Source organism: Eulemur rufifrons, chromosome 7 (genome assembly GCF_041146395.1).
Source record: "Eulemur rufifrons isolate Redbay chromosome 7, OSU_ERuf_1, whole genome shotgun sequence".
Classification (NCBI taxonomy): Eukaryota; Metazoa; Chordata; class Mammalia; order Primates; family Lemuridae; genus Eulemur; species Eulemur rufifrons.
This window is the reverse complement of record NC_090989.1, coordinates 547922-574175: the sequence shown is the minus strand read 5'-3', so window position 1 is coordinate 574175 and position 26254 is coordinate 547922. Positions and strand designations below refer to the sequence as shown.

Below are 26254 nucleotides of genomic sequence, written 5' to 3'. Positions count from 1 at the left end.
GCCCCTTGTTTGTGCCCAGGTGGTTCGGCCCCCGCCCCCGTCCCCCACACTGGGGACAGTCCACCGCCTGCCTGTAGGTTTCAGGACACATTGGAGAGGAGCAGAGCGGTCACTGCAGCGGTGTCCCCAAGACTGTGGTGGGGTGCCGTGTGCGCCTGGGCCGAGGGGCGGGAGGTGCGCGGAGTCGCCGGGGCTCCTTGGCTGTGGTGGCAGCTACCAGGTTTTCTTTCTCCTTTTGTCGAGAGAGACTCCAAGGCTGTGAATATTCTGCTTCTCCAGTTGACACCCACTGGTCTGGGCCTCACTGATGGTTTTTTAATTTTTTAATTTTTTTTTATTTTATGGGCACATAATACCTGCCTGTCTTTACAGGGTGCATGCGATCCTTTGATGCAGGCACGTGGTGTAAATTAATCGAATCAGGGAAATTGGGGTGTCCGTCACTTCAGGCATTTAACATTTCTGTGTTAGGAACTTTCCAATTCCTCTCTTTTAGTTATTATAAAGTATACTATAACTTATTGTGGATTATAGTCAGTTTGTTGGGCTATCAAATATTGTTCATTCTGTCTAAGTAACTATATTTTTGCACCCATTAACCATCCCTACTTTATCCGCTCCTCCCCACCACCCCCTCAGCCTCTGGTAACCATCATTCTACTCTCTGTCTCCATGATATTAATTGTCTTCATACTCAGCTCCCGCATATAAGTGAGAACATTCGAGATTTGTCTTTCTGTGCTTGGCTTATTTCACTTACCGTAACGTTCTCCACTTCCATCCACATTGTTGCAAATGTCAGGATTTCATTCTTTCCTGTGGCTGTAGGATATTCCATTGTGCGTATGTACCACAATTTCTTTATTCATTCATCCGTTGATGGACACATAGGTTGATTGCAGATCTTGGCTATTGTAAATAGTGCTGTAATAAATATGGGAGTGCAGATGTCTTTTCAATATGCTGAGTTCCCCGTGTCCCCCGCTTTGGGTACATACCCAGCAGTGGGATTGCTGGGTATATGTTAGTTCTATTTTTAGTTTTTTAAGAAACCTCTGTACTGTTCTCTATAGTTGCACTATTTACATTCCCACCAACAGTGTACATGGGCTCCCCTTTCTCCACATCCTCACCCCCATTCGTTACTACCTTTCTGATAGAAGCCATTTAACTGGGGTGAGACAATATCTCATTGTAGTTTTGATTTGCATTTCTCTGATGACTAATGATGTTGAGCATTTCTTCATACGGCTGTTGGCCATTTATCTTCTTTTGAGAAATGTCTATACGGATCCTTTGCCCATATTTTAATCAGATTATTTGATATTTTATTATTGAGTTGTTAGAGCTCCATATATATTCTAGTTATTAATCCCTTGTCAGATGGGTAGTTTGCAGATATTTTCTCCCATTCTGTGGGTTGTCTCTTTACTTTGTTGACTGTTTCCTTTGCTGTGCAGAAGTTTTTGAGCTTGATGTGATCCCATTTGTCCAATTTGGCTTTGGTTGCCTGTGCTTTGGAGTTACCACTCAAGAAGCCCTTGCCCAGACCAGTGTCCTCCAGCGTTTCCCAATGTTTTGTTACAGTAATTTCATAGTTTTGGGTCTTAGATTTAAGTCTTTGATCCATTTTGCTTTGATTTTTATGTATGGTGAGAAAGAAGAATCTAGTTTCATTCTTCTGCATGTGGATATCCAGTTTCCCCAGCACCATTTATTGAAGAAACTGTCCTTTCCCCACTGTGTGTTTGTAGAAACTTTGTTGAATGTAAGTTCACTATAGATGTGTGGATTTATTGCCGGGTTCTTCACTTTGTTCCATTGTTCTATGTGTCTGTTTTTATGCCAGTACCATGCTGTTTTGGTTACCATAGGTCTGTAGTATAATTTGAAGTCAGGTAATGGGATTCCTCTAGTTTTATTCTTTTTGCTCAGAAAGGCTTCTGGATCTTTTGTGATTCCATGTGAATTTTAAGATTATTTTTCCTACTTCTGTGAAGAATGTCATTGATATTTTGATGCAGATTGCATTGACTCTGTAGATTGCTTTGGGTAGCGTGGACATTTTAGCAATATTGATTCTTGCATTCCACAAGCATGGAATATCTTTCCATTTTTTTGTGTCCTCTTCAATCTCTTTAATCAGTGTTTTATAGTTTTCATTGTAGAGATCTTTCACTTCTTTGGTTAAATTTATTCCTAGGTATTTTATTTGTAACTATTGTAAATGGGATTACTTTCTTAGTTTCTTGTTCAGATTGTTTGCTATTGGCATATAGAAATGCTACTGATTTTTACATGTTGATTTTGTGTCCTGCAATTTTACCAAATTTGTTTATGTTTATCTGTTCTAATAGTTTTTTGGGGGAGTCTTTAGGTTTCTCTAGATATAAGATCATATCGTCTCCAAACAAGGACAATTTGACTTCTTCCTTTCCAATTTGGATGCCCTTTATTTCTTTCTCTTCGATTGTTCCAGCTGGAATTTCTAGTACCATGTTGAATAACAGTGGTGAAGGTGGGCATCCTTGTCTTGTTCCAGATCTTAGAGGAACGGCTTTCAGGATCTTTTCCCCCCTTTTTGGTGTGATATTTGCTGTGGGTCTGTCATTTATAGCTTTATTATGTTGAGGAAAGTTCTTTCCATACCCAGTTTTTTTTAAAGTTTTTATTGTGAAAGGATGTCAAATTTTATCGAATGCCTTTTTTTTTTTTTTTTTGAGACAGAGTGTCGCTTTGTTGCCCTGGCTAAAGTGAGTGCCGTGGCGTCAGCCTAGCTCACAGCAACCTCAAACTCCTGGGCTTAAGCAATCCTACTGCCTCAGCCTCCCGAGTAGCTGGGACTACAGGCATGCGCCACCATGCCCGGCTAATTTTTTCTATATATATATATTTTAGTTGGCCAGATAATTTCTTTCTATTTTTAGTAGAGACAGGGTCTCGCTCTTGCTCAGGCTGGTCTCGAACTCCTGACCTTGAGCGATCCACCCGCCTCGGCCTCCCAGAGTGCTAGGATTACAGGCATGAGCCACTGCGCCCGGCCTATCGAATGCTTTTTCAGCATCAGTTGAAATGATCATATGGTTTTTGTCTTTTGTTCTGTTGATATGAATCACATTGAAAGTGTTTGGGAAGGAAGTGGCTAATGAACACCCAGTACTTCGATGGTTTGAGAAGTTCCATTCTGGTGATTTTAATCTTGAAAATGAGCCACGTAAGTGACCTGAGACCAAGGTGGATAATGATGAGCTGAAAGCTATAGTGGAAGCGAATCCATCTCAACCTATGCGTGAATTAGCAGCAAGGTTTGACATTACTATTCCAACAATATTGGACCATTTGAAACAAATGGGCAAGGTAAAGAAGCTGGATAGATAGGTACTGCCTGTATTAAATGAGCATCAGAAGAGAAGTAGTCTCGAAGCTTGCCTTTCTTTGCTGTCATGACGTAAAGGTGACCATTTCTACACCATATTGTTACATGTGATGAAAAGTGGATTCTTTTTGACAATTGCAAGCATTCTGCACAATGGTTAGATAAAGATGAAGTGCCAAAACACAGTCCAAAACTGAATATTCATCAAAAAAGCTAATGGTGTCTGTTTGGTGGTCCAGTGCTGGTACTATCCACTACAGCTTCATGAAGCCTGGTTAATCCACTATAGCACATGTCTACTACAACCAATTGGACGAAATGATGAGGACGTTTGTGATTAAGCAGCCAAGATTGGCCAATAGCACAGGCCAATCCTCTTGCAAGATAACACTTGACTACATGTCGTACAAACAACGCTGCTCAAACTGCAGAAGCTGGACTTGGAAACTCTCTGTCATCCACCGTATTTACCAGACCTTGCGCCAACTGACCACCACTTCTTCCAGGCTTTGGCCCACTTCTTGCAAGGAAAAATTATTCAGTTTTCAACAAGCTGTAGGAAACTCCTTTCCCCATTTCATCGCCACTCGCTCTCCAGGCTTCTTTGCTGCTGGCATAAACAAGCTATCGTTAAAGATGGCAAAACTGTGTTGATAGTTTAGGCACATACTTTGATTAATTGTGTTGTTTCTCGTTTGAGATATAATAAACTATACTTTGATTTGAAATTGGGCATTTCATATTTAATGACCTAATACCTACATTGAACCATCCTTGCATCCCTGCGATGAATACCACTTGATCATGATGAATAATCTTTTTAATGTTGTTAATGTTGTTTAATGTTGTTTAATGTTGTTGAATTTGGTTTGCTAGTATTTTATTGAGGATTTTTATGTCTATATTCATCAAAGATATTGGCCTAGAGTTGTTTTCTTTTTTCTTGTGTCTTTGGTTTCGGTATCAGGGTGAGATAGGCCTTATAGAATGAGTTTGGGAGTATTTCCTCATCCTTGATTTTTTGCAGTAGTTTAGGTAGGGTTGGTATTAGTTCTTTGAATGCTCGGTAGAAGTCAGCAGTGAAGCCGTTGAGTCCTGGGCTTTTCTTTGACGGGAGACTTTTTATTACAGCTTCTGTCTCGTTACTTGTTATTGGTTTATTCAGGCTTTGGATTTCTTCCTGGTTCAGTCTTGGTGGGTTGTATGAGTCTAGGAATATGTCCAGTTTTTCTAGGTTTTGCAATGTGTTGGCATACGGTTGCTCATAGCGATCTAATGACCCTTCGGACTTCTGCAGTGTCAGTTGTAATGTCCCTTTTTCATCTCCGACTTCGTTTGGGTCTTCTCTGTTTTTTCTGAGTCTGGCTAAAGGTGTGTCGATTATGTCTTTTCAAAAAACAAACTTTTCATTTCATTGATCTGTTTTGTATTGTTTTTTTGGTTTCAATTTCCTTTATTTCTCCTCTGATCTTTATTGTTTCTTTTCTTCTAATTTTGGGTTTGGTTTGCTCCTATTTTTCTAGCTTTGTGAGATGTATTGTTAAGTTGTTTATTTGAAACTTTTCTACTTTTTTGATGTAGACACTTATTGCTATAAACTTTCCACTTTTTACTGCTTATACTGTAGGTTTTAATATGTTGTGTTTTTATTTTCAATTATTTTGAGAAGTTTTTAAATGTCCTTTATCTCTTCATTGACCCTGTGGTCATTAAGGAGCATATATATTGTTTAATTTCCATGTGTTTGTATATTTTCCAATGTTCCCATTACTGATTTCTAGTTTTATTCCATTGTGGTCAAAGAAAATACTTGGTATGATTTCAGTTTTTTTGAATTTGATACTTGTTTTGTGGCCTAACATATGGTCTCTCTATTAGGGTAGGAAGTGCTCTAGTAGGTGTTCACAGTGTGAGTGGAGAAAGATTTCTCATGCAGAAATTAAGGTATAAAAGTAAAAAAGTTTATTTAATCCTTTTAGAGGAGGTGGGGGGGAGAGAGAGAAAGAAAGGAGAGAGAACGGGGGGGGGGGGGGGGGAGAGAGAGGTGGCATCACAAAGAAAGAGAAGGGAGATGCCAGCAGTGAGGCAAAGTCGCTCACTGATTTTAAGGGGGATGAAAAAAGAAAGTGTTGGCTGTCAGTTGATAACAAAAGGGCAGCAGATAGATAACAAAAACTGCCAGGATGTCAAAGTCCAAGACTTGGCTTCCTGCCTTTCCTTGGAGAAGGGATTATCACAGGAGATGTGACTCTGTCCTGGAGATACGGTTGAGGCTGTAGCTCGTGCTCCTGCTGTTTACTCAGGAACTTTGTAAAAGCAGATTCTCAGAAAACAATTTTGAAACAGAGAGATCGACATCTCTTTCCCATGCATTCTGCTTTTTCAGACGTTGTGCGAAACAGAACTCCTGCAGGTGCCTGTCAGGGAGAGAGCTCGTAGGCCTGACCTTTAACTGTCACTGGGGAAGCTGTGGGATTAGGCATTCTCCTGTCACGTTTGCAAGGCCCCTCACACGATCCTTGAGAGTGACCCACGAACTGAGGAGAAGAATGTGAATTCTGCAGCTGTTGGATGACACATTCTGTGGATCCCCGTGAGGTCCATTGGTCTGTGGTGCAGATTGAGTCCCCTGTGTCACTGCTGGTTGTCTGTCTGGACGATTGTCAGTGCTGCACGTAGAGTGTTGGGATCTGCAGTGGTTATTGTATCGGGGTCTCTCTCTAGCTCTGGTATGTGCTTTATGTCTGGGTGCTCCAGTCTTGGGTGCACATTTGTTTAGAATTTTTATGTCCTCTTGATGAATTGACCCCTTTGTAGTCTCTTTTCACAGTTACTGTCTTGAAATCTGTTATATCTGATAGAAGTATAGCTATTCCTCCTCGTTTTTGGTTTCTAGAGATATCTGTTTCCAGCCCTTTATTTTCATTCTATGTGTGTCTCAGTAAGCGAAGTGGGTTTCTTGTAGACAACATGTAGTTGGGTCTTGTTTTTTTATCCATTCAGCTACTCTGTCTTTTTTTTTTTTGGCAGAGTGTTGCTCTCTTGCCGAGGCACGAGGGACGCAGCATGACACAGCTCACTGCAACCTCAAACTCCGGGGCTCACGCGATGCCCCTGCCTCAGTGTCCCGAGCAGCTGGGACTGCAGGTGTGAGCCACCGCGCCTGGTCCTCGTATTTTAAATTTCTAGGAGCGGTTTCTTATTTCCTAACTGTTCCTTGCTCTTATGTCTTCATTTCCTGTTTCATGAACAATGTTCTTCTGATTTTTCTGAAGATGTTCATTATAACTTTTTCGAGGTTTTCTTCTGTTTGCTGTATTTACTCTTGGTATCTCGCCAGTGTGCGCTCTCGGTTTCACTGTTTCACATTTCCTGCGCACGTCTCAGCACACGGACTGCAGCCTCCACTCACCAGCGAGAGCTGTCAGCACAGAGGGGCCTGTCTCCCCGGCGTCCTTGTCCTCTGCCCGTGTTCTGAGCTGCTGCCCCTGAGTGGGTTGCTGTGGGGAGAACCTGCGGGAAGGTCCGATCCTGTTTCTCCTCAGGCGCTTCCTCAGCTGTGTCTCTGTCCCTGACAGGCCCCTGCCTCGCTCTCCTGAGTGCCTGTCCCCAGGCTCCTGTGGGCTGGCGCGGGCCTCCCTCCCACCAGACAGGAGCCTGGCGTCTCAGGTTCCAGGCCCTTCTTGGGTTCTCAGCCCCAGCCGGCTGTGTTTGGGCCTCGCTCCACTCCCATCACGCATGTTCCCCTTTTCGTGAGCAGAGTGAGCTCAGACACCCAGAAGTTTAGGTTTAAATCATAGACGTTTACATTGTAAACATGCAAAACATACTTTTTCTTAATGTGTGCAATTCTCATGTTATTACATTTTATGAAAGTGTTGTTGCCTCCTTTGCTGTGGCCACGTCTGTTCTCCTTGGCGGAGGTGCCATGGACTGGGCGTCACCGGTCCTGTGGTTCCGCCTGCGCTCCGCCGTGTGTCCTCGAGGAATCCCCCATAGACCCAGACCCTGTGGTGTCTTTAGGTGACGGCTCGGGTTTCAGAGGGAAACTGAGCCCACGATCAGGGGGACCCGAGGCTCCCGCTGGTGGCCCCGTCTCCAGAAGGTCTCGACAGCCGCCAGCAGCCATGAAAGGGAAGGACGTCCAGGCACAGCACGTGAAGGTAGGGCTGGCGGGGGGCGGGCGCCCACCGCACCTCTCACCCCTCCGCCCCAGCCTGACCCCCTGAGGGCTGCGTCAGCTCCAGTGCCACCCTGGTCTTAGGCCCCTGGCGTCCGGACACACGTCCCACAGAGGCACCCGCTCCTCCCGCGGCACCTTTCGCACCTGGGTTTAATCACCAGAGGGGGAGCTGGGACTCAGCGTCCCGAATTGAGGGGTCAGAACTTATGACCGTCTGTTGGGAAGTGACTGGGGACTTCCTTACGGTGGTGACCGTCCCAGGGCTGCCCTCTGCCCCCCTGGGAGCGGACCACCCTCAGGAGCCGTGGGGATGAGGTCGGGGCCTTTGTGTCCTGCTTTGTTTTCCCTGAGGTGGCGCTTGAGGGTCGTCGTCCTCGGCTGTGCAGCGGCTGGGGCGTTCCTGGCAGGCGGGCTCCCCCTGGCTGGCCTGAGCCCCCAGGAGCGTGCGCCCCACCCCCGCGAGTGCCCCCAGTGTGCTCCTTCCTCGAGGTCTCCCTCGCTCACCACCCTCAGGCGTCAGGAAGGCCGCGGCTTACCGGTGTCTGACTGCAAAGGCCGACCTTCCCCAGAGCACGTGCCGCCCCATGAGGAGGCCTTCCCTTTGCTCCTTGCCTGGCCCAGCCGTGGGCCCCTGGGGGGCCGGCCCATCCCGACCCCCCGCCCACAGGGCCTGCGGCCACCGTCCATGCGGCCCCTCGCGGGGGCGTCTTCCGTCAGGCAGGCCGGGCCCTGCGTGCCCCTGGGGGCTGCTCGTCTGGGGCACAGACCAGGAGTGGGTCTGGCTTGTGGGGCCACCCTGGGAGTGTCTCCCACAGACACTCCGCTTCCCAAACCGGCTTCCGCGGAGGAGAGTGGAGCCCACGCGTGCGCCTCACGGGCTGTCGGCCTCCACTGCTCCCCTCCTTGCGGGGCGACGGCAGCAGCGTGTGGACGGTGGGCTCAGGCTGCTGCTCCCGCTGTGACGCGTTTCTCCCGCCGCAGGCCTTGCTGCAGATGGTGTGCGAGGAGAGCCGCCAGATCCTGGCCCTGTCGGAGGGCCGCGGGCCCCCCAGCGCTCTGGGCAGAGGGGAGCCGTGCGCACCCCTGGACCCCATCCCGAGGGAGGGGCAGGGCCTGCTGGAAGCAGCACCCCAAAAAGGAGAGAAGGTAAAGGAATTGCTTGGTCCATAAGTGGGAAATCGCAGGCTTTTCTTTTTAACTAAAAAAAGCTTTTGTTTTTTTTTTAATCTAAATGTAAACTCCAATAGAAGTTTTATTTTGAACTTCACATACCCCTTTTTTACAGAATTTAAGGAGCTTACAGCACTAGCTCTGTCCGCAGAGGGGTGTGCAGAGCTTGATTTAGTGTAGCTAAAAGCAGAGGAGGAGAAACCTGGACCCCTCCCCCGGGGCGGTTCCCAGTGGGGGTCCCTGCTGCCGTGCTGGTTGTCTGGGGTGAGCTGAGGGGAGGCCGAGAGGGGTCTGAGCGGGTCACGTGGGGTCACGTGAGTGTCCTCCTGCCCCTCCCCACCCCCTGCCAGTCTCCTCCTGGCACCAGGGACGCCGGCCCCAGGGCTCATCCCTCTGCTTCTCTGAGCTGGGCTTGAAGTCACCCGGGAGGAAGGGGCTTGGTCCTGGTGCCTGGAACGTGCCCGGCACACGCTGGTGCCCACAGGATGCCAGTGGGAGCGTCACAGTCCTCCCGGTGCACCGAGGACCGCCCGCCGCGGCCCCTGCAGACCAGGGCCTCATGGGCGTGGCAGCGGGAAAAGCAGCAGAGAAGTTTGCCGACATCCGCTCAGTCTTACTGATTTCATCATCTCTGTCGTGGTCTTCTCTGCTCACAATGGCGGCGTTTGCTTCCTGTGCCCTCACTGATCCTGGCACTGTGTGTCGTCTCTTCTGTCAGAGTAGTTTCCGTGCCAACAGCCGCCAGCCTGTGTGGCCGCCGTGGCCAGGTGGCACACGTCCGAGATCAGGGTGCCGGCAGGGTGGGGTTCGGGTGGGGCCCTCTGGGGTTGGGGCGTCAGCGTGGATTTGGGGGGCCCAGTCAGTCCATAGCACGCCTGCAGAAAGCATGTGTGAGAACACCGGGCCCCCTGTTTTGATGTCTTAGGAGCCCCCCGACGTGCGCCTGGGTTGGAGGGGGGAGTTTCTGCAGGCCGTGCAGGCGGCGTTTGACAAGGAGTGGAGGACGCTGAAGCTCCCGCTGCAGCCTGGACTTGGCAGCTCAGACCCAGGCTGCGACTGCCTGTTGGAGAGGCTGGAGAAGGTCATCCAAGCACAGGTGAGTGACAGCCCTGTGTCCACGCCTCGATTTACCCCCGGAACCCAGCACTGGCGGGAAAGGAGACAGAGTCTGTTTAGTATGGGAATTTCAGCTCACATGTTTCTCTCAGCCTTGGAGTGTGGTTGTGACTGATGGCGGAGATGATGCTCTGGCCCAGTGTCATGCCCTCGACAGCTAGCACGGCCGGCTCTGACACGCCAGGCCCGGCGGCTGCAGGGAGAGGGTGCCGGGAGCTGAAGCCCAGGGGCCACTGTGTCCCCGCACCAGCCTCACGAGCAACAGGCTTGTCCCAGAGCAGCCGGAGCGCGGGCTCGCAGGGGCGGGGCGGGAGGGGAGTGCAGGGCCGTCCACACCGGTGCTGCGTCTGCTCACCGCCTCCCGTCCCCCCAGGAAGACCTGCAGGAAACGTCCCTGGAGCACCTCCGCGTGCCGGACCGGAGCAGCCTGCTGTCCGAGGTGCAGGCCCTGCGCGCCCAGCTGCGCCTCACGCACCTGCAGAACCAGGAGAAGCTGCAGCAGCTGTGCGCGGCACTGACCAGCGTGGAGGCCCGCGGGAGCTGGCAGGAGCACCAGCTGCGCAGGCAGGGTGGGTGCCGTTGCCCGTGCCCCCCGTGCAGCCCGGCCCCCGGAGCCTGCCCACCCGGCACCCCCTGTGCGGGGAGGCCCCTCGGCTGCGTGAAGCCAGTGTCTCAGCAGCCGAAATGGCCACTCTCGTCAGCACCTGCCGGCGTGTGGGGACGCGGGGGCGCCTGCGTTTCTCGGCTGACAGAACTAAGTGGGAGCGGGAGGGGCCGGGCAGGCCAGGTCTCGCCTCGGGGCCCAGCGGGCAGGTGTCCTGCGTCGGGCACCGAGTGTCTTAGGCCCTGACTCTCTGGAGCTGGTGCTGGAGTTTAACAGCGGGTTGTAGGTTTCTACGCCCAACTTAGATCCTTTGGGAATTTGTGCAGACCTGCAGGTCACCTGTGGCTAAGTGACGTTGTATTTCTTTTCCATTTCCTGTCTCCCTTTTCTCCTGCGTGTCGTGCTGGGCGGGCCCTTGAGCAGACGCCTTCCTCGACCCTGCTCTGGGGGCAGCAGCGCAGCTCGCACCCTGCGTGTGGCCAGACGCCCTTGGCCGGCTCGAGGACGTTCCTTCTGCCCCGAGGTTGGGTTCTGTCAAGGGAGCGGCCTCGCGCTCAGGCCAGGACCTCTCAGCCCGGGTTTTCCCCTTTCGTGCGCTGCCGGGCTGGGCCGCCAGCGTTTAGCCCCTGCGTTCTCGAGGGCGCGGTCTGGTTTCCTTTCTGTGCCCTTTCCTGGTCTTGGTGTTGGAGCAGCGCCAGGCCCTCTCCGGGTTTTCCAGAGGAGTTTGTCTGGAACTGGGGTTATTTCTTCCTTAAGCTTTGGGAGAACTTTCCAGTGAAGCCATCTGGGCCTGGAGTCGTCTCTGTTGGAGGCACTCGGGGTAGAGTGGTGGGTTCGTGGCGTTTTAGGATGGCCACAGGGATACGCCACTCCCAGCCCGGAGAGCGGGGCCTGGGAGGAGAAGGGCTCAGAGGTCAGAGACTTCGGTGAGCATCCTGGCTGCACCAGAAACGACGGCTTGTAGTTCCCAGAAACTTCATTTCTTCCCAAAAGGAATACACCCCGCGCCCCTGCGGGTTTGTTTCTGCTCTGGCCTCACTTACACAGCTCACTTGGAACTCGCAGATAATGCTCTCTGACGCTCTTTCGTCTTTTCCAGTTGAGTTACTGGCATACAAAGTCGAGCAGGAAAAATGCATCGCGAGCGACCTGCAGAAGACCCTCAGTGAGGAGCAGGAGAAGGCCGGCGGGGTTCGGAAGCTCCTGGCGGCGGAGCAGAGCGCCGTGAAAGCTCTCAAGTCCGAGCTCTGCGAGTGCAGGCAGGAGAACGAGAGGCTGCTGAAGTCCCTGGACGACGTGCAGCAGGAAGTCCTGCAGCTGAGGTGGGGCCCCGGCAGTGTCAGCCTCGCACGGTCCTCGGGGCTCTGATGGCTGTAGATGAAGTGCCGTGGTGGTTGCCACGATTTTCTTGGCGTTGAAGTAAAACGACCGGTGCCGCGGAGTGGCGGCGTGGTGCCCTGCCCCTGGGTTCACGGTCTGGGCGGGAGGGGTGACGGGAAAGCTGCCAGGGTCTGCCCTGCCCGACCTGGGAGCTCCTGGCCCCCAGTGTTGGCCTGTGTGTCCCCGTCAGCATCTGTGACGTGAGGCACGGGGCTGCCTGTCGTGCCACACAGATCCCTGCTGGACGGCAAGGAGAGCGACCTGCAGGCTGCGCTTCAGGAGCTGGAGTGTGAGCGCGGGAAGGAGCGTGTCCTGCAGAGCCGGCTGGAGGAGCAGCAGCTTCAGCACCTGCAGAGGGAGGGCCAGAGCTCCAAGTCCCTGGAGGTAACTGGGCAGCGGGGCCAGAGCTCCAGGTCCCTGGAGGTGACTGGGCAGCGGGGCCAGAGCTCCAAGTCCCTGGAGGTGACGGGGCAGCGGGGCCAGAGCTCCAGGTCCCTGGAGGTGACTGGGCAGCGGGGCCAGAGCTCCAAGTCCCTGGAGGTGACGGGGCAGCGGGGCCAGAGCTCCAGGTCCCTGGAGGTGACTGGGCAGCGGGGCCAGAGCTCCAGGTCCCTGGAGGTGACTGGGCAGCAGGGCTGAGGCACAGGCTGTTCCTCGCTGTGCCCAGTTGGCAGGAGTGTGCGGCAGTGAGATGGGGCTATATTTTTTAGATGAAATTGTCCCTTTGTAGTGACAGACACAGGGTGGACAGGTGCAGTGACCAGTGATGGCTGCCTGCTCTGCCGACCCCACTGCCCTGAGTGTTGGGTCTGGAAGGCAGAGGCAGCCTCCTCCTGGTCCCCCCGGGCAGAGCACAGCCTTGGGGGTCTGCACACAGCGGACAAGCGGTGGGGCCAGGGCCCCGTGCAGCGCTGTGCGGCTCCAGAACCAGCCCACGGCAGTTCCCCGGGTCATGGTGAGGGTTTTCAACAACACACAAGTCACAGTTCACAGCAAGCGGGATGTGCGTGTCCCTGAGCCTCCTGGGTGTGTGATTTTCTGAGGGGGGGGGGTCTCTGAATCCAGGACGTGTGTGCGTCGACTCCGTGCCAGTTCCGGAGTCCTTCACCGTGCAGCGAGGGTGGTCAGGTAACAAAGAAATCTCAGGCTTTCGTCCACAGGATAGATTTCAAAAGGTGCAATTGCTGGGTTAAAGCACATAAACAGATTTGGACAGGGAAAGCCACTGACATACTTCCCCTCTTCGTTTAATTTTCCCGTCTGTGCCCCGGTAGGAGTTACGAACGTCCTTGGAGAAGCAGCGTGCGCAGAGCAGCCGGCTCGGCGTCGCCCTGAGGCACGAGCAGACGGCCAGGGACAACCTGCAGAAGGAGCTGCGCATCGAGCACTCGCGCTTCGAGGCCCTGCTGGCACAGGAGCGGGCCCGGCTCTGCCAGCTGCAGAAGGACCTGGAGGCCGAGAAGAGCCACTCGCTGGAGCTGTCGGAGGCTTTGCAGCACGAGCGGCTCCTCACGGAGCAGCTGAGCCGCAGGACGCAGGAGGTCTGCGCCCAGCAGGACGCGCAGGCGCAGCAGGCCCTGCTGCGGAAGCTGCAGGAGGAGAAGTCCCGCGTGCTGGAGCTGCAGGCGGTGCTGGACGCGGCGCAGCAGCAAGCCGTGCGCGCGCAGCAGCAGCTGGAGGCCGAGGCGCAGAGGCGCTGCGAGGAGCTCCGGAGAGAGAAGGAGGTAAGTGCTGCGTGGACGGCAACCGTGGAAGCTCTGCAGACCCAAAAGCGAGAGCGGAGACGCTGTCTGGAGAGAGAGGGGGAGCAGCCAGCGTGGCTGCAGGCAGACTTAGCGCAGTCACGCTCACGATCGAAAGAGCCAGAAGGACCGGAGGACACACGGAGCGCGGCGGAGACGAGGCAGAGCCGGGCACGTGCGGGGCAGTGGAGGAAGTGGCAGAGAGAAAAGGAGAAGCTGGTGAGAGCTCGGAGAGCCCAGCGCAGGGGGCGAGGACGTGCGCGTGGGTGACCTGAGGGGCCCCGGGTCGGGGGGTGACGCCAGCGTCCTCTCTGCTCGGTCTGTGTGTCTGTCCTTGTGTGGGCCCGCGCCGTTTGGGTCACTCCAGCTTTGCAGCAGGTTTGAAATCAGGAAGTGCGATTCCTCCAACATTGCTCTTCTGCAAGATTGTTTTGGCTGTTTGGGGTCCCTGCAGTTCCGTACACATTTGAGGGCTGGCTTGTTCACTCTGCAGAGGTGGCCCCTGGCCTGCTGGCAGGGATCGCACGGGGACTCTGAGCACTCTGGGTGGTGCTGACGTCTGGACAGTCTTAAGTCTTCTGGTCCGCGAGCACAAAATGGCCATTTATTTAGGTCTTTGATTTCTTTCAACAGTGTTTTGTAGCTTTCAAAATATAAGCTTTGTACTTCTTTTGTTAAATTTAGTATTATGTATTATTTATTCACGTGGTTGTAAATGGAACTATTTTCCTAATTTCATTTTCAGCTCATTCATTGCTAGTGTGTAGCAACACAAGTTGGTTTTTATGTATTGGTCTTGTGTCCTGCAACCTTGCTGAACTTGCGTGTCATGTCTACTATTTTTTAATGGGATTTTCCGTATACAAGATCTTTGTGATTTTCCCATACGTAAGGAAAGGTCTTGTCATCTGCAGGTGGACGTGGCTTTGCTTCCTCCTTTTCAGTCTGGACGTCTGCTCCTGCCTGGTCACCTGGGGGATGGCACGGTGCAGTCGTGAACAGGCGTGACGAGAGCAAGGCAGGCTCCCTTGCTGCAGTCCTGGGGGGAACAGTCAGCTTTTCACTGTTAAGTACAATGTTAGCTGTGGGTTTTTTTTTTTTCCCTTTTCTTTTTTTTTTTTTTTGAGACAGAGTCTCACTCTCTTGCCTGGGCTAGAGTGAGTGCCGTGGCGTCAGCCTATCTCACAGCAACCTCAAACTCCTGGGCTCAAGTGATCCTTCTGCCTCAGCCTCCCGAGTAGCTGGGACTACAGGCATGCGCCACCATGCCTGGCTAATTTTTCTACATATATTTTTAGCCGTCCATATAATTTCTTTTTATTTTTAGTAGAGACGGGGTCTCGCTCTTGCTCAGGCTGATCTTGAACTCCTGAGCTCAAACGATCCGCCTGCCTCGGCCTCCCAGAGTGCTAGGATTACAGGCATGAACCACTGCGCCCAGCCTAGCTGTGGGTTTTTATAGATGCTTTTTATCACAGGTAATTTTCTTCTACTCCTTGTTTTTTCAACTTTTTTTCAGTCATGAAAGAGTTTTAGATTTTGTCAAGTTTTTTTGGTGTCTGTTGAGATCTGCAGCTCTTGTCTGTTGTTGTAGTGATATGATAAAGTATTACCTTGATTTTCATATGATGAACCGTCCTTGCATTCCTGGGATGAATCCCACTTGATCGTGGTGAGTAATTCTTACGCATTGCTAGCAGTTTGCTGGTGTTTTGTTGAGGATTTATAGTCTGTATTCATACAGGGTATTGGTCTGTAGTTCTCTTGTGATGTCTTTGGTTTGAGTATCAGGATAGCATGGCCTCGCCAGATGGGCTGGAAGTCAGTGTTCCCTCTTCTGTTCTTTGTGTGGCCCTGATGTTTCAGATAAATTTCATTTCAACCGAGAGCCTTTGTTTCCGATATAATAATACCCTATGTCTTCTTATGGATTAACATTTGTTTTTTCCTCTTTAAACATTTTTTTAAAAGCTTTTTTAAAAAATACCTCCTCTATTTCTGTTTTTTTTAATTTCATGAAATTATATAAAGTTTTTAAAAACACAAAACCAATGCCCTGGTCTTTTTAAGTGGTTAGCCCACCATAAAATAATTAAGAAATGAACATCTGTTTTTAAAAACAAAATTCTAGGTTTCTAAATGTTACAAGGATAAATCAGATTACAAAATGGTGCATTAGTTTTGTAAGTTCATACCATGTATGTGATTAATATTTGTAAGAACTTTTTGAGATTTAATTTGCATACCATTCAGTTCAATTGAAATTGCACAGTGGTTTTTAGTATCATCGAAGAGATAAGCAAATATCACTGCAATCAATTTCAGAACATTTTCCTCACCCCAGAGTGAAGGCCCACACTGACCAGGTGGTCACGCCCCGTCTCCCGCGTCCAGCCCCTGCAAGGACTCGTGTGTCCTCTGCTCTGGAGCGTGGCCCTTCTGCACACGTCATGTAAACAGGGCCCTACCACGTGTGGCCTGTGTCTGGCTGCTTGCACTTTGCGTGATGTGTTCAAGGTTTGTCTGTGTGTCAGCAATGATTACAATTTTTTTCTGATTAGAAAAACCTTCAGAATAGTTACAGTATCGTATCATTCGAAGTCTCGGCAAGTAGCAGTGCGCACAGTGGGGCGCAGCGTGGCTGGGAGGGGCTGGGTTTTGGGGGGAGATGGGGGAGGGGAGCCCGCGGGGGCCTGGATGACTCTGGACCTGGGGCCGTGTGGACACGTCACACGTGTTTGCTCTTCTTCCCCCGGGGGGAGATGCCGCCACCACTCACAGGGTTCTCAAAGGTGTCTTTCCTTTCTGAGAACGTCCCCAAACCATATCTAAAGTTTCTAGCCAGAATATTTTATTTAATTTTGGTGTTTTTATAAAAATCCATAGTAACACGATTGCTTAAAAAATAAATATAAACAAAATGTTTTCTACATTAAACTAACAGCTCTTCTTCATGTTGCACTTGATATGTGTTCTTAGTAATGTAGCCTTTTGGGGTTACTTTCACCGTAGGTGATGTGGTCTGGACTGTGGAATCCTTCTGTGGCGGTAGTTTGCTGAAGCCAAGATAGGCGTGTCAGGGCCAGTTTCATCTTTTCTGGGCAGTGTAAACTCATCAGTTCCTGTGTCTGACTTTCCCCATCTGGAAAACAGAAGAAATAATAATCCTTGCGTAGGGGCTCGGGCATGTGGAGCGAGGTGCTGCCAGGAGGGTGGGGCGCTGGGGGCCACCCCTGTCACCTCCCCAGGTGCTGGGGGCCAGCTCTGGGGGCCTCGGGCCTGGGTGGCTTCCGGAACCTTCCTGGGCTGGGAACCTGGGCCTTTGCTGGGGCTGCCGTGCCCTCCTGCCCCTGCCTGCGGCGCTCTGTCCCCTGCGCGGTGGAGAGCCGGCCCTCGCGTCCCCACTGACGTGCAGGGAGGTCAGGCCGAGGCCAGGGGCCACGTGGTGACCCGGCTCCAACCCGAGGCTGTGCTCAGGCTCCCCGCAGGCTCATACGTGTGCACGGCACACACATTCACATGCACGAGGCTGTGCTCCGGCTCCCGGCAGGCTCATACGTGTGCACGGCACACACATTCACATGCACGAGGCTGTGCTCCGGCTCCCGGCAGGCTCATACGTGTGCACGGCACACACGTTCACGTGCACGAGGCTGTGCTCAGGCTCCCCGCAGGCTCATACGTGTGCACGGCACACACATTCACATGCACGAGGCTGTGCTCCGGCTCCCGGCAGGCTCATACGTGTGCACGGGACACACATTAACATGCACGAGGCTGTGCTCCGGCTCCCCACAGGCTCATACGTGTGCACGGCACACACGTTCACATGCACGAGGCTGTGCTCGGGCTCCCCACAGGCTCATACGTGTGCACGGCACACACGTTCACGTGCACGAGGCTGTGCTCCGGCTCCCCACAGGCTCATACGTGTGCACGGCACACACATTCACATGCACGAGGCTGTGCTCCGGCTCCCGGCAGGCTCATACGTGTGCACGGCACACACGTTCACATGCACGAGGCTGTGCTCCGGCTCCCCACAGGCTCATACGTGTGCACGGCACACACGTTCACATGCACGAGGCTGTGCTCAGGCTCCCCGCAGGCTCATACGTGTGCACGGCACACACGTTCACATGCACGAGGCTGTGCTCCGGCTCCCCACAGGCTCATACGTGTGCACGGCACACACGTTCACATGCACGAGGCTGTGCTCGGGCTCCCCACAGGCTCATACGTGTGCACGGCACACACATTCACATGCACGAGGCTGTGCTCCGGCTCCCGGCAGGCTCATACGTGTGCACGGCACACACGTTCACATGCACGAGGCTGTGCCTGAGTGAGCGGGGCCCGCGGACCATGAAGCCCCTCCTGTCTGCATCAGCGTTGCGGGCGCCTCCCCTTGGGAGCCCGAGCGCTTGCTGTAGGCCTGACACAAGCCCAAGAATTCTTGAAAGTGAAGATAAAGACGTTTACCACGGAGACTCTGGGCTATAATTTAGCGGCCTCTGAGCTGGAGGCCCCCGAGGCCTGGGCGGGGGCGTGTGTGGCGAGTTAGTTTGAGGGATCCTGGTGGAGACCCCAGCAGAACAGGGCCCCCTGCCCCGAGGGTGCCGTGTGTGACCCGAGGGGTCTCCCGTGTGCTGCTGTGTGTTGGTCTCTTGCTCCGCAGCTGTGTCTGTGGGAGGCTCATGCGAAGGTCTTCCGTGTTCTCTTTGCTGTGAACAGCGGGAGCTGGAGCTGCAGCGGCAGCGCGAAGAGCACAAGATCCGCCAGCTCCAGCGGACGGTGCGAGAACTGGAGTCACAGGAAGAGGCGCTCCGCAGCGGCCTCCCCCGGGGGGCCCCCCGAGGGGCCCGCGGCTCCGACGGGCCGGACCAGCTCCGGGAGCAGGAGCAGGAGCTGGAGAAGATCAGGCACCAGCTGCTCTGCGCTGCCGGGCTCCTCACCAGCTTCGTCCGCCAGGCCGTGGGCAGGTGGGCACATGGCGTGGCGCTCGCGCACCTGGCCCCGGGCCTCGTACCCAGCTAGCGTCTGACGCCTGCGGGGCGGCCGGTTTCAGCCCCGCGTGCTGACGAGCTCACACTCTGTTCCTCTTCCCCGAGTCTGGACTCCCGTGGAAGATGGACAAGGTCATATTTTTTACATTCTCATATTAGGGAAAATCTTGTGAAACAAAACACACCTGAGCTTGGATTTCCGAGTTCCTTTTAGGGCGATTCTCCCCACACCCCTGCCCCGTTACTCACCACCCAGGCCGGCTGCCTGCGTCTGTCGCTGGGCCCCGGGGCCGCAGTCGCACGGCGGGATGCAGATGTAACCGTTAGGCAGCCGGGCCGTGAGGAATGTTAACATTTGCCTTTTCCCCTGAACACAGGCATCCAGCTAACATAGTTCTCCTGTTTATGTGTGGACTTAATTTATAGAGCAACACAATTTTTGAGCCAAGTGTCACCAAGGACGGCATTTTAGTAATTAATCCAGCAAGAAGCAGCGTGTGGTGACGCGGTGGCGCCTCCCGGGGCTCAGTGCACAGTCTGGGGGTGAAGTCCCTGACGCCACAGGGGCGTCTGCTGCAGGCCCGGCCCCCGCGGGCTGTTCCGTCGGGCCCAGGGCCGGATGCAGGGATTCGCAGGCATGCGGCCTCCTGGGGACCCCGGCCGTGTCCTCCCGTCTCCCAGGGGCGGCTGCACGCGCCTGTCTCTCCGGGGCAGAGAGTTCTGGGTCGCTCTGGGTGGGCGTCAGTCGGGTGAGTGTGAGCCTTCCGATGCGCTTACGTTACAGGACCGTCAGTGACTGGGCGTCGTCCAACGAGAACGCAGTGGCGTCTTTGCTGCGCACGTTGGAGGAGCTGAAGCCTGAGCTGAGCAGGCCCACCCCCTGCCAGGTGAGGCGGGCCGCCCCCTGCCCGGCCTGCACCCCACGGCCCTGGCACGAGGCAGCTCCCGGTTTCCTTTCATTGCTGGTCGCTTGTTGCTCCCTCCTTTGCCGTCTGCCTGTGCGAGCAGGCGCCTGCCCCTTGGGCGGTGTGGGCCGTGAGGTGACAGGGTCCCGGTGTGTGTGCTGGGACGTCAGGGGCTCGACCCTGCTGCCCACAGGACACTGCTTGGCTGTCTGGACCCTTCCTCACGGCGCTTGCTGCCCGTGGCCTGGACGCCCGCGGGCCACTGGTCTGGAGGGGCCCTGGGTCCTGCTCGTGGTGTGTTTGTGTCGACGCCTTTACTAGACATGGAAACCGAGTCCTTGGAAGTGCTGGGCTCGCTGTTAGCGGCCTCTGCGGGGTTGGGAATCCTGGCCGACAGAAATGCCTGATGAGTGCTGCGTGGTGGCAGCTCGCAGTCAGGCAGCGGGAGGGCTACTCTGCTTGCCCTCGACGGCTCAGTGTCACCGTGGGGGTGGTGCCTCCCGGCCCCCCTGTGGTGGGCGCTGTGGCCTTCCAGCGTCCGGCCCTCTCCAGGCTGGATGTTCTTTTGGTTGTGGAAGTGCAAACCTGTTTGGAGGGACGAACCCATTTGACCCCCAGGATGAGCAAATGAGATTCCCCGGCCAGCTCATGTGCGCCCTGTGTGTGGTGGCATTAGGACGGTCAGCAAGGGGCCACCCTTTCTAAGCAGCCTGCGTTATTCATGCAGCCAGTTGTGTGCAAAGTCTGCTCTGTAGAAGGTCCCAGAGCAGTGAGATTTGCGAGTCTTACCATTCCCTGCCCCGGGGATGACAGCTCCGCCCAGCCCCACGAGCTCCCCACCAAACCCCGAGCAAGTTTAACATTAGAACCCCTGAAAATAACCAACAGCAATGAACAACACAAATAATGTGCATGCCTTTTAAGAAAAAGATTCTTATAAATTTATATTTGTTTTCTGCTTTCCAAGAAAAAAATGTCAGCAGAGCTACAAATCCAGCTTGTGGAGGTCCTGCTGCAAGACAACGACTCCCTCACAAAGGCGCTCAGCGTGGCGGCCGAGGAGAAGTCGGAGCTGAGCAGGGCCGTGTCCAAGCTGGAGAAGACCCTGAAGCACCATGTGCAGAAGGGCTGTGCCCTGAGCGTACGTATCTGCACTGTTTCCTCACGTGGGAGAGGCAGCCCCGCCCCCGCCGCCTGGGTCTGGATTAGCTTTGCTCGGCCAGCCGGGCGTCCTCCGCAGACGGCCGTGTGCCCGCGGTTCCTCCTCAGCCGCCGTGGGCTGCAGCCTCGCCAGTCCCGGTCCTGCTGAACATCCCCGAACGTTTCACTGGACATCGTAGCACGTTTTCTGCTCTGGCCAGATGGGCACACACAGTGTCACCACTGATACTAACTGCTACGTGATGTTTCTTGTATGTTCGTAAAAGGACATTTTGGTTAAAAGTATAAAATATGATCATATTAGAGTTTTATTTCGCTGTTAATTAAAATGGTTTATTACTTTCCTAATAATGAAGTAGTCTATAGGCTTTCTGGAAGGCCTAGTTTTTTTCTTTTATATTTGGGCTGTTTTGTTTGTGATTTGCTTTACATTTTTTACGATGACAACTTTTTAAAAATTATTTTTTAATTTGCATATAGTAAAATTTGCCCTTTTTGGTGTGATGTCATGTAAGTTCACACATGTACAGATGCTCGTAACCCGAGTAACCATTAGCGGAATTCGGAACGATGCTGACCCCAAAAGAACTGCCAGCAGGCACTGGCCTGGGCTCTTCCCTGCACGCCGTGTAGACGGAGCCGTGCGGCCTGTGACCTGCCGGCCGGCCTCTCCCACTTCGTGCTCGGGCATCTGGTGCCCACCTGCGCGGCCCGGGGACCACTGGCCGGGTGCTGCTGTGCTGGGCGGCGTTGTGTGCAGGGACGGGCCAGGCTCTGTTGCACTGCTCACCACTGAAGGCCGTGGGCTGTGTCCAGTTTGGGCCGTCACGGCGACGCTGCTGCGCCCACAGGGTTTGTGTGGACGCAGGTTTCACTCCTGGGAGCAGACGCAGGAGGAGCCGCCTGGCAAAGCGCGGGGGTTCCGGGGGCTGCACCTTGGCGTCGGTGCCGCCGGTGCTTTTTGGTGACCAGCTCTGGCAGGCGTGAGGAGCTGTCCCTCTGTGCTTTCCCTGTGCCCGTCCCTGATGACTGAGGTCACTGGCGTCGTCCCTGCCCGCTTTCGGATTGGCTTGTTTTCTCCTTGTTGGATACAACTCCTTCGTCAGATTCGTGCTTTGCAGGTATTTTCTCCCAGTCTGTGCTGGTCTCTTCCTTCTCTGTGTAGTGTCCTTTGCAAAGCAAGTTTCTGATTTTGATGAAGTCTGGTGTATCAGTTTATTTTTTTTAATGGATCATGCCAAGAGTTTTATAGTTTTACTTAAAATTTAGAGCTGTGATCCATTTTGAGTTATCTTTGCTTATGGTCTGAGGGACAGGCAGAGGGTGATCGTTATATGCTTTGGGATCTTGAAGCTGAGGGGCAGCCCTTCCGTGACTTGGAGGGACACAGATGGAAATACAGGGTTCATGACTTACGGGTTCTGCCTGGAGGTCAGGGGCACATGAAGAGAGGAGAGGGAGCCATGGGCCGAAGCCTTTTTTGGGTCCAAGGTGTTATCCAAACAGTTTTCCCAGGGGGGTTTCACTTGGTGGGTTTAGAGCGAGCAGGCGAGAGCGCCGTGGGGACCGGGCGGTGGTCCCTGGGGACATCTGCGCAGCCCCCACAGGGGCCTGTCCCGGGGTGAGCAGGGCAGGGAGGGGCCGCTGGGGAGCAGCCGGAGGAGGCGGACGTCTGGTCGACCGCACTGCGGCGCTGGGGAGGGGGCAGGGGATGGGCGCTGTGCTGGGGTGGCGGAGCCCTGCTCCCGGGGCGAGAAAGTCCAGCTTACATTCGGAATGGACGCCAAGGCAGCACGAAATTGTAAGACTTCACCACAGTAATATCCAGTTTAGCATGCTTTGTTGAAAACACTGATCTGCCCGGAGTTGTCTGTGTCAAAATCAGTCAGGAATGTTTGCGTCTTATTTCTGGGCTTGGTCCCGTTGGTCTGTGTGTGTGTCCCTGACCAGCTGCCTGAGTAATGGTTGATGATGTCTGCACGTTGGGTAGTGTGAAGTCTCTGACTTTTTTCTTGTTTTTCAAATTGGCTATTGTAGTTCCTCTACCTTTCAGTATAAATTTTAGCATCCTGGTTGTTTAAGTTGGGATTGCCTTAAATCTGTAGATCGATGTGGAAAGAATGAGAATGTGAAATGATACAGTTCTTTGAAAAACAGTCTGGAAGTTCCCCCAAAGTTTAAACGTAGAGTTACTGTATCACCCAGCAGTTCCACTTGCAGGTATTTACCCAGGAGAAATGAAAACGTGTCCACAGAAAAACTTGCACAGATTTCACGGCCCGCTATGCAGAACAGCCCAGAGTGGAGGTGGCCCGAGTGCCCGTCGGTTGGGGAAGGACAAACAGGCGAGGTGCGGTGCACTCGGCCCCGCATTCTTGGGTCCATGTCCACAGAGTCAACAACCTTGATCAAAAACATTGTTTTAAAAAAACCAATAAAAAATGATACAACAATAAAAGATACAAATTTAAAAATTATAGAGAACATGAGGGTGTTTAAGGCTTAAAGCTTTGGATTTGGGCTTATATGACAAATACTTATTTTCATACTTCGTTAGTACATGGCATGTAGCAGTTACCCTGAGTGTCACTGACTTGAGGTGCCAGGCGACACCTCGGGCACCGCTGTGGAGGTGCTGGGGGGGCGCGGGCCTGGAGCACCGTCTGTGTGGCTGCCGCGGCCCCCGCTGGGTCCCGGCTCCCAGGGACGCGCACCCCCACCCGGCGCACCCCGGCCACCGCCCACCGCGGGGAGCCTGCCCCCGAGAGTCTGAAGAGGTGAGGCGTCTGAGCCCCTGGGGTGGGCAGTGCTCGCCCCCTGCCTCGCCTGCTCCCGGGCGGTCTCAGGACGCTCTGGTCTCAGAACACGCTGTGGACAGTGCTGCCTGTGGTTCGTTGCAGAGGTCGGACAGGCCCGCGTGGAGGCAAGACGGGACGGTGCCGCGGAGCTCACAGCACTCAGACCCGGGACGGCCCCCGCCAGCTGCCAGCGCAGAAGCAAACACCTGCAACGTCAGGGTAGGGCCCACAGGCTGCGTTGGGGGTCCAGAGTGGTGTTGGTGCTTTTTTAAAAGTCCTGGGTTGGTTAACTGCAGGAAAAGCATTTCCATGACCATAAGGTTCTCGTTTGCTGAGTGTAGCCGCCCACACATGTACCAAACGCTAGCCTGTTGACGCTGGTTCTAGCAGTCAAGGCATGGCAAAAAAGGAAGTTTGAGAGAATAAAGTTTGATTTGAAACTTGGTTTAGTTGTGTAAGAATACTGAGTTTCTCTGCCCACGAGTTAAGGGTGGAACATGGAATGTTTTCCAGACCCGGGATTTGACCGTGTGGTGCCAGCCGAGGGCCTTCTCCTGAGGGAACAGCTTGTCAGGCTCTGGACGTAGCTCTGTGCAGCGTCCGGGCCTCGCAGCCCTCCCGCCCGCGCCCAGCCAGGGCCTCTCTTAGGGGGTGGGTCAGCGATGGTGCCCTGGAGGGGAGTCTGTGGTTCTAGATTTCGTCTGATAAACTCAAGTGCATGTTTCCACAGCAGGTGGTTTCTGGCTACGACGCTGTGCAAGGCCGAGTTCTGTGGTGATTTGCCGAGGGGAAAACCCGTCTGGTTCTTGAGAAGCGCAACAGCACAGGGTGCTTTTGTCAGCAAGATGTCTTTGTTTCCTACGATTAAGTTTTACTGTTTTGTTTTGTTTTTTTCTTTTAGATGGAGAAGTTGTACCTGCATTATTTGAGAGCAGAGAGTTTTAGGAAAGCTCTGATTTATCAAAAGAAGTATCTCTTACTGTTGATCGGTGGGTTCCAGGATTCGGAACAAGAAACACTCTCCATGATTGCTCATTTGGGGGTATTTCCTTCCAAAGCAGATAAGAAAATCACCACGTCTCGTCCTTTTACAAAGTTCCGCACGGCTGTCAGGGTGGTCATCGCAATATTAAGGTAAATGCCACCATGTCCAAGCCGTGTGTTTCTGCCTCCGTCTCTGTGAACAGGCAGCATACTGCATGGTTTTTAGGTGATTTTATTCCTTGAAACTCTCTAATATATTCTCTTTTAAGACAAATGACAAGGACTGGGCGCGGTGGCTCACGCCTGTAATCCTGGCACTCTGGGCGGCCCAGGTGGAAGGATGGCTTGAGCTCAGGAGTTCCAGACCAGGCTGAGCAAGAGCGAGACCCCATCTCTACTAAAAACAAATGACATTTGAGGCCTTAAAGAAAATACAGATGACTCTTGTCTTCAAGAAGTCGTGTTGCACGAAGTTGTCACCTTCTGATTCTAAAGATTTAAGTCCTCCTTGTTATTGCAAGGGAACATCTTGCCTTTTAATGGGTTTCATGCCAGGACTTTTTCTGACAACAGGCACATCTGATAAGTTTCAAACTGCATTTCACTTTGTAAGTTTCAGTTTCCCCTGTCTTAGTGGGATCTGTGTTACGCAAGAGGAGGGTCTCCAGCCCTGAGCCTGCACGTGTGGCCGAGGGGCGTGGAGGAGCCCGCTGCCCTGGCCAGGCCCCCCCGCCTCCCTTCTCCCCCGACCCTGACCCACCTCGAGTGTCGCGCTCTGCCCCCCACCCCCCTCCTGGGGTGCGTCTTTCACTCACTCTGCACAAGGCACCATTTTTGCAGCAGGAATGCAGCTCCCTACTGTTCCTGGGAAATTCATGTCATTTTATAGTTTTAAACTTTGCTGAATTTCCAAAAATATGTGTCCCACTGGACCTACCCCCTGACACAGAGGTGCCTTCCCGAGGCCTTGCTCCGGCCTGTCCAGGGCAGTGGACGCAGCGCGCGGCTGAGAGTCCCGCTCCTTTCAGAGACCAGGCTGAGCTGGGCCAATGGGCCAGGCAGAAGTGGGGGGCAGGAGAGACTCCCTAGGGCGCTGCCCTCTCACCCTTCTCTGGCCTCGGGGCACACAGTCCCCTCACCTCTGAGGTCTCCTGACCACAGGCCACCTGCCATCCCCCTGTCCACCCACCCTGCGTCCGCCCCGTCTTTGTGGGGAGAACACCAGGCTCCAGGAAGTGTGTGAGGTGCCGGATGGGGAAGGGAGGCCGACCCAAACCCTGCCCCAGGGTCTTCCTGTGAAGGAGGGGGGACCATCTGAGAGCAGCCTTGTCCCAGAGCGAAGCTGCTGTGAGGGCCCTTTGGAGGGTGTCCTCTGGGAGTCACAGTGTCCACTGTGCCACGGAGCAGGGAAGCTGCAGGTGTGAGGGGTGTCTCGGACCCGCACCCCATGCCCAGCCTGCACCCCCGTTACCTCCCTTCCTGCCTGACCGGCTCCCGAGAGGGCCAGGGCCTGTGTGTCCTGAGCCTGCCAAGTGGTGGTAGGGAGGAGGGTCCTGGAAGCCAGGCGGGGGTGCCACGCGGTCCCCTCTCTGGGTTACAGACCGACGTGAACCCGAGTCAGGGTCTGGAGCTGTGCCGGGGCAGGAGCCTGGGAAGGGCCGGGCGGTGCCCGCGGTGGCTGGAGGTGCCGCGGTGCGGGGAGGGTGCTGCCCCGCCGGGCGCACGGTGGGCTCTGCTCGCGCACCCAGCTGCTCAGGCCTGGCCCGACTGACCCAGGCCACGCCCGCACCCCAGCGGGAGCAAGTTCCCACTCTGGAGGTTGCTCACAG

The 26254-nt window shown here is 53.8% G+C and overlaps 1 protein-coding gene across 1 annotated transcript in view; it reads left to right on the top strand.

The window, feature by feature from the left end:
* Positions 1–26254, top strand: part of PCNT (pericentrin) — a 121374-nt gene that overhangs the window by 92179 nt on the left and 2941 nt on the right. The window contains exons 31-42 of the mRNA XM_069474875.1: positions 7400–7539; positions 8541–8705; positions 9655–9825; positions 10219–10414; positions 11549–11771; positions 12063–12369; positions 13104–13790; positions 18306–18553; positions 19362–19464; positions 20450–20623; positions 23544–23660; positions 24343–24575. Of these exons, the coding sequence (XP_069330976.1) occupies positions 7400–7539; positions 8541–8705; positions 9655–9825; positions 10219–10414; positions 11549–11771; positions 12063–12369; positions 13104–13790; positions 18306–18553; positions 19362–19464; positions 20450–20623; positions 23544–23660; positions 24343–24575 (2764 nt within the window). The remainder of the gene's footprint in view (positions 1–7399; positions 7540–8540; positions 8706–9654; positions 9826–10218; positions 10415–11548; positions 11772–12062; positions 12370–13103; positions 13791–18305; positions 18554–19361; positions 19465–20449; positions 20624–23543; positions 23661–24342; positions 24576–26254) is intronic.